The sequence below is a fragment of the Hyla sarda genome, chromosome 10 (assembly GCF_029499605.1).
Source record: "Hyla sarda isolate aHylSar1 chromosome 10, aHylSar1.hap1, whole genome shotgun sequence".
Taxonomy (NCBI): domain Eukaryota; kingdom Metazoa; phylum Chordata; class Amphibia; order Anura; family Hylidae; genus Hyla; species Hyla sarda.
In genome coordinates, this window is record NC_079198.1 from 78301316 (window position 1) to 78313500 (window position 12185).

General features: G+C 40.6%; 1 protein-coding gene across 5 annotated transcripts in view; it reads left to right on the top strand.

The window, feature by feature from the left end:
• CADM1 (cell adhesion molecule 1) overlaps positions 1-12185 on the top strand; it is a 279815-nt gene that overhangs the window by 262656 nt on the left and 4974 nt on the right. For all 5 annotated transcript variants that reach the window (XM_056543696.1, XM_056543697.1, XM_056543699.1 and 2 more), the window contains one exon: positions 8264-8392. In XM_056543696.1, coding sequence (XP_056399671.1) covers positions 8264-8392 — 129 coding nt within the window. The remainder of the gene's footprint in view (positions 1-8263; positions 8393-12185) is intronic.

Below are 12185 nucleotides of genomic sequence, written 5' to 3' on the forward strand. Positions count from 1 at the left end.
CACTTATGGAGCAGGAATCTGTACGAGCTCTATGCACATGGATTTGATGTGTGCCTAAGATCTTGGTGTTCTTAAGTTTATCACAGCCAGCAGTCCGTAACAAAGTGGTCAAAAGTGGTTACATTAGAAAAGCACATTCTATTACCGGCAATAGACAATCTACAAATGTTAGTATGAGCTAGTAGTGCACAAGTGTCATTATTATAGATATAACAGAAAACTTTCCGACAGTGGACAACCCGTTTAAAGGGAAAATGTCCTCAGAAATGGCCTGTTGTTTCACTCAAGTTATGTTAGACATATTTGTTTTTTTGTTTTTTTAAATTTTCCATTCTGACCACTTCCTGAGCACTGCCCTCCTTATCATAAGACAGAATTATAATAGGGATGTCCCGATACTAGTATCTGTGCGAATACTATACATTTGCATGGTATCGGGGACTCGTTTAATGTCCCCGATACTATGACTGATACCTGCTGCTGCTCCGCTGCCCCGTTCTCCCATCCTCCCGTCCGCATCATAGTGTTCCACGGAGGAGCATGTGACACACACGTCACTCCATCTCCTCCCCTGAGCCCAGCATAATGATACGGAGGAAGCAGAGTGACATATATGTCACATGCTCCTCCATGGGATGCCATGATGTGGACGGGAGAACGGGGCAGTGGAGCTGCAGCACCCGACAGGACAGCCGCAGGTGAGCTGTCTGCAAGCAGGGCCCTGCTGCTGTCTAAACGGGGGACCCTGCTGCTGTCTAAACGGAGGGTCCTGCTGTTGTCTAAACGTGTGGGGGGGTGCTGTTGCTGTTTAAATGTGGGCCCACTGTCTACAGGGGGGCTGCTACTAATGTCTGCAAGGGAATACTACCTAATATTAAAGGCAATCTCACAGCAGAGTCACCTGCACTAACTTGAATTTATAGGTAGATAGGCAAGTGCCAGTTTCTACCGCTGCTCACCATGTGTACATCGGTCTCACCGCCAATGCAAATTCCCTGTTCTGCCCAATGGAGAAGATAGAAATCTTGGCTCATACTACAGCAGCCGCCTCCATTGTACACAGCAAGGAGCCACATATCATAGGTTAAGCAGCACCAGAAATCGAGTCACCCTGGTGTCAGATTCCCTTTAAAATAGAAGTACTCGTACTTGGTATTGGCGAGTACTAGAATTAAAGTATCTGTACTCGATCTTAAAAAAATGGTATTGGGACATCCCTACTGATAACACATATATAGATAACACATGATCCACCAGTTACAATAGTTAATGGTCTCTCCTGACCCTTTCTGCACACAGACCTTTGCTGAGATCACAGAACACGCATAAAACACTAAACTGTTGTCAGCTCCAGACTATGGTTTCCTATAGTCCATGTGGCCACTATGAAGCACATCTTTATATTCTAATAACAGAGCAGAAGCCTAAGAAAGAAAGAGAATTAATCTAGGTGCTACATTCACTTTGACAAACATGATCCAATCAAGATAAGTCTGTTATTATTTCTAACTAGAATTCAGTCTTATAGTTTGAGGCTTTTGTATTTTTAGTGGATAATAAAAACCTAAAGGGGTATTCCAGTCCCAGAAAAAAAAATGGAAATCAACTCTGATTGGCATGAGCATAAGAAAGACATTTTACTCAAATACCTGGTCACTGCTGCTAACCAATGCATCCTGGTTACTGTGGTTCAGCGTCCCCACTTTTAGTCTTTGGTAGAAGCTAATCACTGCTCCAGTCAGTGACTGGCTGAGCGGGCAGTTCTTATGTGGTTGACTTGTTAGAGGAATCAAGGAAGAGTGTTAAGAACTGGAACAAAAACTTGTGTGTCAATCCTGCAGGGGTGGGGGAGGAGGGATTCATGCTGCACCTCAGCCCATCCTATATGACTCTTGAGCTTATAAGGAAAACATGTTTTTTTTTTTTTACTTTACAAATAGCCATCAGCTAAGAGACTGTTATCATTTGTTTTATCTCCCTGTAAGCCATCTGACAATGGCTGCAGCTCTGGGCATGATATAGAGCTTACAGACTTGAGACTGAATTGCACGTCATAGTATGTAAATAATGTACCAGTTGTCATTTGCATGATAAAAAAGCCTAACTGTAAGGTTCCTACCTTATTTCAGATGCTGTGAAATAAATATTCAGGCTAGTGCTAGAGAGATAGAATACGCTATTGTTTCCATACATTGTTCCAGAAAATGTATTATATAAATAACTATAGAAGTCACACAGTGAAATCAGGGCTGTCTAACAAATAATCAGGCTACTTTCTAGACCACTAGCCTCCTACATCCCCTCTATTTTCATCCACATCGCACTGGGCTTATCCGAGAACAACCAAGCTAACACATGGACTGTACTGCTCACAAAACCCAATAAATATTGAAAAACTATTTAAAAATAGTTTATTTGTAATTGTTTTTCACTAGTCTTAAAGTGGTCAGAAAAAAATACAACATGATAGAGTAAGTTGGGAAAATAACTGTTACTATAGGTTTGTATTTTTTTTATATAATTCTGTTATTTATTTATTTTTATTTAAAACGCCTAAATTTTTTGTATAATTGACTAATAAATTGGTAAAACCCAGTTTTAGCACAGTGCACCACTTTTTATCAGTGCACCACAATTTCTCTTTTAACATGCTCCAAACTAATAAATCAGGTGGAAAAAAAAGAATTCAAAACATAAGAAAAACCAACAACGCCAAAAACCAACAACGCCAATATCTTAACCTTGCCATCTGGGACTTAATGCCTCACTTCATAGGCAGCGAGACTATCAGTAGCTGGACACTCGCTGCTAATGACGGACAGCAATAGATTTCACATAGCTCAGGGGGCTCATTTGACATAGTTGTGGGGGTCCAATGATTTGACGCAGTTATGAAGGGTCCCCTTATCTGCCTCCAGCTCACTGCTAATAACGGGCAGCAGTGAAACCACTGTTGCCCATCCTTTTACCCTTTAGGCTCTTTGATCAATGCCAATCACAGCATCTAAAAAAGAGTAAGCATGGGTTCCTGTGGACTAGTGCTGCTCATTGGATCTCTGTAGCATGATTGTGGGAGTACGATGAGTGAAAATGGTGGCGGTCCCCTTACCAGCCACTGGATCATAACTCCAATGATACAGCCTTTATTAGTAGAGCGACAATCTCACTGTTCAATTCCTTACCTAAGTACCTTATTTTCTTAAAGGGGTTATCCACCATGAGGTGATTTTAGTACGTACCTGCCAGACAGTAATGGACATGCTTAGAAAGGATTTGCGCTTGTCTTGGGGGTAAATGGTTATGTTGTGAGATTGCCATAATACTGTGGCTGGCTTTTTGTGAACTGGTATTTCCTTTTTGACTTTTCTTTTTCTGACTACAAATCCTCCCACAATTCCATTCTCCTCCCTCCCACACATCAGCCACCCCACCCATTGAAACATAAATGAGCTGCATCCATTCAAAAGATCTGTGGTTTTCAATCAGGGTGCCTACAGCTGTAGCATTAGTTGCAGATTGATCTCTCTCCCGCCAAGCGATCCCTCCACCCATTGAAACAGACAGGTTCCCTGTCATCAGCTGACTAATGAGTCAGGTCTCGGCTGTATTACAACCTGGAAAAATTCTGAGACAACAGTCATTTTGTATGCTGGTAAAAATAAATATTGGGGTGAAAAATCACATTAGAATTGGGAGAAAACCATCACACAGAGATACAGACACTATATTATGGACTACACTAACTTTACAGCCCCTGTAGCATAGTCAAATAAAAAAGAATTCCTGGAATACCCCTTTAACCTCTAGAACTGACCAGTCCAGGTCAGCCAGTCTTATCCTTAGGAGACACCTAGTGATAAGATAAGCACTGCTCAACAATATTTAAAACCCTTTAAAACTTTGTGATTGTTTTTCATAATCACCGATCACGTGGGAAGGACATGCCGTCAGCCATTTTGTTAGAAATACAAACCACAATGTAGTTCCAGTGTTGTCTTGGAAAATATATGAAGTAAAGGAAAGCAATAATGCCTGGTCAAGAAACATCTTGAAGATATTGTATTTTAATACGTATTAATCTCCGTAACAAAAAGGTTTTATTCCACCCCTTGGGGACATGGTGAAATCTAATTCTAACATGGTGCAGCAATGCAGTTTTTCATGTGACATGGTGGAAAAGCTAATCCTGTTACGAAAATCCTTGTGTATGTGGTTCCATTTATTGAACAATGATAGACCATGGAAATGAGAGCTTCTTCTAGGAACCGATAATGATGCACATGAGATTGCGGTGCTGGGGAAGTCGTACTGCTGGCACCGATCTCTGTGTCATTAGGAGATAGATTGCAGAGTTGAAATAATGCGGCAATTATAGAGAATAAATGGTTGTGTTCTGTAGAGAATAGCACGTTGCCTGGTAAATCGGAGTTGCCTGCATTGGCCCTTTGAAAATTTTTGTAGATGTATCAAAGAAAGCAAAGAAATTTCCCTATGACAGTGCCTGGTATACTCCGGCTGTAGTACTCTTTGTTCCCCTGACTTCTTTCTACATCCTGCTCACATATTTACCAGAATATTTCAGATCATCAGCATTTGTTTTTGCTGCAATTGAACTGGGGAGAAACTCAATGTTCTTCTAAAATAGCACATTAGGATTTGCAAGTAATGTGAATAATGTGGCATTTGTCATGTGAGGCTGTCACACCGACCTCTGCTCTGCGGGATTATTATTATATATATATTTTTTGTATTATTATGTTTTAATACATTTTTTTTTTTCTGTATTTGTTATCAGAGCTGCTCACAGTAAGCTTAATCTTTTTGCAATACATTTCTGGAATTCAGAAAAGGGCCAATAAAACATGCACATAACCAAGCGCTGCACAAAAGATTTTCACAGACATCTATGAAATAACATTTAATGCATGAAGTGCCACTCACAAATGAGTGGGAGATGCAGAGAGATAATAGAAGTCTTATGCAGTAAAATTTAGTGGATAATTTACTTTCAAGGAGGCTTAATTCAGTTTAATTGGTAGTGGACCACGATGAAGAAGAAAGAGCCTAGCGCTATGGAAACTGTTCGTTGTCCTTTACCTATGGTTTCCTGAAGTCTATTCACTGTATAGGCATATATCATGTTCAGTACATACAGGGGGAAAAAAAACATTATTAAAACTACAAATTTAATGATGGTTCTTAGAGGAGTTTGGGGGGAGTTTTGACACCATTGGTGCTTATTCCCTACCCATAGAAAATAGGATAAGTGTCTGATTGTGTATATAACCAACCATTGGACCCCCCCCACCCCCCCCAATCTCAAGAACAGGACTCCTGAACATCTCATCTGAAAGGAGTGCCAGTTCCCATACTTGACTATTGCTTGGCTGTGCTTTGAGTGTACCAAGCAGCAGATTTTCAAGTGCCACCACAGGAGAAATAAAGTATAACACTTTGCCCTTTGAAATAGGTGAGTTGTCCTCCAATATGTTAGGTCCTCCTGTACAAGAGACACTCTTTTCTCTGGGAAATAGAATGTGGTGCTTAAAGAGATGACCCCCATATATTAACTCCCTAATAGTGTTTTAGGGAATATATTTTCTACCTCAGGTAACCAATTTAACACCTTATTGCTTAATGATGTAAGAGAACAATGTACTGTCTATATCAACCCATACAGCTGTTTTTTGTCTGGAAAGCAGTCTCTCATAACCCAGATTTCTACAGTAGTAAATGTAATACAGTAGTAATAGGATACTTATTTAGTGGTATCAAAAAGGACTAAAATAGAGGACTGTGAACTAATAAGCTCTGTATGGAACTGTGTGGTTTTCAGGATGTCCTATGCTCGAGCTGTTGGCCTAAGGGACATCTAAGAATATTTAGTTTGTTACCTTATTATCATCTTTTGTAGGGCATGTCTCCTCTTTATAGATTATTTAATAATAATCTGGTGTTATGGTGATATTAGTTGGCTAGGATTGGTTACTGTGTGTAGACTGATAATAAAGGATTAAAGGGGTAGGGACTGGGGACCCCCAGGATCATGCACGCGGCACCCCCTTTGTAATCCGTGCCCGGAGCGTGTTCACTCCGGGTCTGATCATGGTCGACCGCAGGGCGGGCGGCGTGTGACGTCACGCTCCGCCCCTCAATGCAAGCCTACGGGAGGGGGCGTAATGGATATCACGCCCCCTCCTGTCGGCTTCCATTGAGGGGCGGAGCGTGACGTCACACGGGGGCGGAGGCGTGACGTCACACGCCGCCGGCCCTGCGGTCACCGGTAATCGGCGAACACGCTCCGGGCACTGATTACAAAGGGGGTGCCGCGTGCATGATCCCGGGGGTCCCCAGCTGCGGGACTCACGCGATCTGGCATCTTATCCCCTATCCTTTGGATAGGGGATAAGATGTTTAAGCACCGGAGAACCCCTTTAAAGGAGTTTGGGAGGTTTTCCGGGATAATAATAAAAAGTCAACACTCTTGTCAATGGACTAGTATTGCATTTAAGCTCCAGTCACTTGAATAAGGGTGATCAGATTTGAAATGATTCCAGGGGTAAAAAATTACCTCCATTATCCCAGACAATTTTATTAAGTCTATTTAGTTACTGATAATTTTTGTTTTTGTTTTTTGTAAAATAAAAAAATTGGTATAGTATGATAGTTTGGAAAAGTCTGAAAGTAATTCATTTTCCACCACTTTATCGAGTGTCTTTGACTTAGTGATAGTTCAGATTTTGTAGATATTTTCATTCTTTTCTTCTAAGCTTGGAAGTATTGTACCTGACAGTTTTATTGTAAACAGTTTTAATTAAAGTGCCTCCTATCACCTACGTTTTTGACCCCATCCTGGTGCCCTGTTGCCAGTTCTGGCTGAACGGCATGAATAGACTTTCTAAATTATCTGTCCCCGTTGAGCTTTCTTACCTGTACCAGGACTTGAATCAATAACAGTCACTTAGCATTAGGTTTTCTGCTTCGAGACATTGAGTCGGAACCTGTAAATGACAGCTCTATCAGCTGAGGCTCAGTGGGAAAGCTGTGAACTATTCCTTTCCTGAGTTCATCAAACCTTTAACCATATTATTACAGAGCGGTATTGCTAATTTACTTTGTGATACACAGTCAATAAATTGATTCTAATATATCTCGGTGTTCTATAGTTTAGAATGATCTACATCTTAATCCTATAGTTTGCCATATTTTATAAACTTTTTATTTCTAGTGTGATTTAGTTGCTATATCATTGACAAACACAGCTTGCTTGCCAGGCATAAAATTTTATCATGACAACACCTAATATTAACCTTCCTCCAGAACGAAAAGAGACTCTTCTACATGACCCCTTCTATGAGGACGGTATTGTCATCAGGTTGCCTCATTGTTATTAAAATTACCAAAGTTGATATTTAATAACTTTGGACAAATAATTTTTATAATATTTGTACTTTGTCGGTTTCTTTGGTCTTATTTTTGGGGCAGGGTTTTTAAAGCACCCAGTAATGTATTAGGTAGAACAGTAAGTAGTTTAGTAATTTTTATTGACTAATTTAATACTAATATAGTTCACTACTCATTTAGTGTCTTGTCCTTTCTAATGTAGTTGTTTTATCAAATCTACAAAATTGCAGTGGCATTAAGTGTGGTTTTACAACACAGATGATTCCTGTTACTAATACAGCGATTAAGGAAATCTGCAGTAAATTAAACTTATCCCCTATCCACAGGATAGGGGATAAGTGTATGATCATGGGGGGCAGGGGGTTCCGAATGCTGGGACCTCCTACACGGGGCCCCAGCTCTGCCGCCTCCTCTATGTATCTCTATGGGAGAGGCTGGGATGCAGCGTTCGTGCCTCCCCGCCTCTACCATAGAGCTGAATGGAGGGGGCATGTCTTTCAACCTCACTGAACTCGACGCTACACGCATAAGCCGGCGCACAGCGCGGCAATGCCGGGCCCCTGTTTGGGAGATCGCGGGGGGGGGGGAGATCAGGTCGTCGGTCCCCCTCGATCATGACACTTAACCCCTAATCTGTGGATAGGGGATAAATGTATTTTGCTGCAGTTGTCCTTTAAGATCATCATACTTGACTATATCTTCCAAAAAAAAAAATGTACTCAAATTTTGTAACCTACAAAGTCTTCACTTATTATTTAGGTCATCTATACTCTTCTTAGTGTCGCTGTAACTTTGCTAGTGTATAATAATCCATTTTGTCTTTCTGTACTTCTTATCTACGTATTTATTTATTTAACAGATACCCGGGCAGCAGAAGAGGGCCCTCTAGGTGTAGACCATGCCGTAATTGGGGGAGTTGTTGCTGTTGTTGTCTTTGCTATGCTTTGCCTTCTTATCATCTTGGGACGCTACTTTGCTCGACATAAAGGTAAATATACTTTTAAGATTTTCAGTAGATTTATTTTTCCAGTTAGCAGTTGTGGCAAAAAAAATCACGTTATATCATTTTATCCTCCATTACTGCTAAAGGCAGGTAAAATATAGATTAAAGAAGTCCACAGCTATTTTTTCTACTTTGTTTAGTACCTTTACACGGATGATTTTGACCTTTAGGATGCAACAGCTGTACAAGGCCATGTGTATTTTTCTATTGTCTGGGGTGGCGCTACATATGATATATTCTAAAACTTTTGAGTTTTGTTGAGTTACATTTGTCCAGACAAGATACAAGATAATGTTATGGTTTGGGTTTTAGGTGGATTGGAAGTGGTGATATATGTTGTATATCAATGCTTTTTTTCAATGACAAGAGAATTTGTAAGGGAAGGAGGACACTTTTTTTATTTTATTTTTTTGGTCAATTTTTTTTTGGTCAACTTTTTTTTTATTATCATTTTTTGTTCAAGTAGGGGATATGATCTTGCGGTGTGTTATGCTCCACTTCTATGCTGTGGTTGCTTTTGTATGTAGCACTTAAGAGGTTGGATCATATAAACCTTTTGTCCTGAACCTTTTGTATGACAGCTGATTTGCCATCAGCACACCGTACCTGTAGAATGGGTTGGAGGAAGCACTTCCGGATAGCTAGCTCGCTCTCTATATTTATATGTGTGTGTGTGTGTGTATATTTATATATACTGGTGTGTGTGTGTGTGTGTGTATGTATGTATGTATATATATATATATATATATATATATATATATATATATATATATATATATATATATATACATACACATACGGTGGCTGTATTAGAGGGACACTCAGACTGACCTTCAATGGTGCATTAGAGCTGTCACTAAATTTTTCACATACAATAAGAGATAGAGACATCACTCACCAGTAAGCTTTTCTTCTTTATTAATTCAGAACATCACAAAGCAGGTAGGAGCAGGAATGGCGGGAAATGCCAGGATAGGCATTTTCACACAATTAAGTGCTTCCTCTAGCCAGCGCACCGGCTAGAGGAAGCACTTAATTGTGTGAAAGAGCCTGTCCCGACCCCCCCCCCCTCCATTCCTGCTCCTACCTGCTTTATGATGTTGTGCGTTAATAAAGAAGAAAAGCTTACTGATGAGTGCCATCTCTATCTCTTACTGTATTTGATTATACACCTTCCTTGACTGAGCCCCACCTATCACAGAGTCTTACTATCCGGACCACAGTGCAGCTTACTCCTCCTGTTTGTGTGAACTGTTCCCCGCAATCGGTAGTGTCAGTTTCGCCTGTTTCTACCTCTGGCTACTCAATTTTTCACCCTCTGCTTACCCTGTCTCTGCCTCCCTGTCTATACATCAAAGCTGACAAGCGAGCTGAAAAAAAGAGTGGCAGCATATTGTGTGTGTAATTTTTATATATAGATATAGATATATATATATATATATATATATATATATATATATATATATATATATATATATATATATATATATTATACACATAGTCATGGCCGTAAATGTTGGCACCCCTGAAATTTTTCAAGAAAATTAAGTATTTCTCATAGAAAAGGATTGCAGTAACACACGTTTTGCTATACACATGTTTATTCTCTTTGTGTGTATTAGAACTAAACAAGGGAGGAAAAAAAGCCAATTGACAATTATTGGCACCCTCTCAAAATTGTGGAAAAATAAGATTGTTTCAAACATGTGATGCTCCTTTAAACTCACCTGGAGCAAGTAACAGGTGTGGGCAATATAAAAATCACACCTGAAAGCAGATACAAAGGAGAGAAGTTATCTTAGCCTTTGCATTATGTGTCTGTGTGTGTGCCACACTAAGCATGGACAACATAAAGAGGAGACGAGAACTATCTGAGGACTTGAGAATGAAAATTGTGGAAAAATAGACAATCTCAAGGTTACAAGTCCATCTCCAGAGATCTAGGTTTGCCTTTGTCCACAGTGTGCAACATTATCAAGAAATTTGCAACCCATGGCACTGTAGCTAATATTCCTGGGCTTGGACAGAAGAGAAAAATTGATGAAAGGTGTCAACGCAGGATAGTCCAGATGGTGGATAAGCAGCCCCCAAACAAGTTTTAAAGATATTCAAGCTGTGATGCAGGCTCAGGGACCATCAGTGTCAGCGTGAACTATCTGTAAACAATTAAATGAAACACTATGGCAGAAAACCCAGGAGGACCCTACTGATGACACAGAGACATAAAAAAGCAAGACTACATTTTGCCAAAATGAATTTGAGTAAGCCAAAATCCTTCTGGGAAAACGTCTTGTGGACAGATGAGACCAAGATAAAGTTTTTTGGTAAAGCACATCATTCTACTGTTTACTGAAAACTGAATGAGGCCTACAAAGAAAAGAACACAGTAACTACAGTGAAATATGATGGAGGTTCAATGATGTTTTGTGGTTGTTTTGCTGCCTCTGGCACTGGGTGCCTTCAATGTGTGGAAGGCATTATGAAATCTGAGGATTACCCATGGATTTTGGGTAGCACTGTACAGCCCAGTGTCAGAATGCTGAGTTTGCGTCCGAGATCTTGGGACTTCCAGCAGGACAATGACCTCAAACATACATGAAAAAGCACCCAGAAATGGATGGCAACAAAGCGCTTGAGAGTTCTGAAGTGGTCAGCAATGAGTCCAGAGCTAAAGCCCATTGAACACCTGTGGAGAGATCTTAAAATTGCTGTTGGGAAAAGGTGCCCTTCCAATGAGAGAGACCTGGAGCAGTTTGCAAAGGAAGAGTGGTCCAACATTCCGGCTGAGAGGTGTAAGAAGCTTATTGATGGTTATAGGAAGTGACTGATTTCAGTTATTTTTTCCAAAGGGTGTGTAACCAAACATTAAAGGGGTATTCCGGGCAAAAACATTTTATCCCCTATCCAGAGGATAGGGGATAAGATGTCTGATAGCGGGGGGCCCGCTGCTGAGACCCCCCGCGATCTCCCTGCAGCACCTGCATTCAATGCGGGTGCTGAATCTCCAGTTTTGGAAACCTCCGGGTTTCCTGGACTGGGTACGTGACATCACGCCACGCCCCCTCCATTCATGTCTATGGGAGGGGGCATGGCGTGACTTCCCCAGTCCCGGAAACCTGGAGGTTTCCGAAACTGGAGATTCAGCACTCTCATTCTATGCGGGTGCTGCAAGGAGATCGCAGGGGGTTCTCAGCAGTGGGCCTCTCACAATCAGACATCTTATCCCCTATCCTTTGGATAGTGGATAAAATGTTTTTGCCTGGAATACCCCTTTAAGTTAAGGGTGCCAATTTTGTCAGGCCCATTTTTGGAGTTTGGTGTGACATTATGTCCAATTTGCTTTTTTTCCTCCCTTTTTTGGTTTAGTTCCAATACACACAAAGGGAACATGTGTATAGTTAATCATGTGTTACTGCAATCCTTTTCTGTGAGAAATACTTAATTTTCTTAGATAATTTTAGGGGTGCCAACATTTATGGGCATGACTGTGTGTGTGTATATATATCACATCAGAGGTATGGAATTTTTTTTTTAAAACTACTTGTCCAAGGGACTAAAACGGAGCAGAATCTACTTGTCCCTCATAACAATCCACTTGTCCTGGTACAAAATAATTGTAACCCAAATAGTATGTAAATAAGGTCTTTTCTTAATAAAAACTTGATAGGCAGACCAGTATGTCACCCCATTAGGTGGATAGGGTCCCTGATAAGTAAGTCTGCCTCATTAATGGAATACTGCAGTGCAAAATAACTGATCCTGGGAAACCCATCCCCCC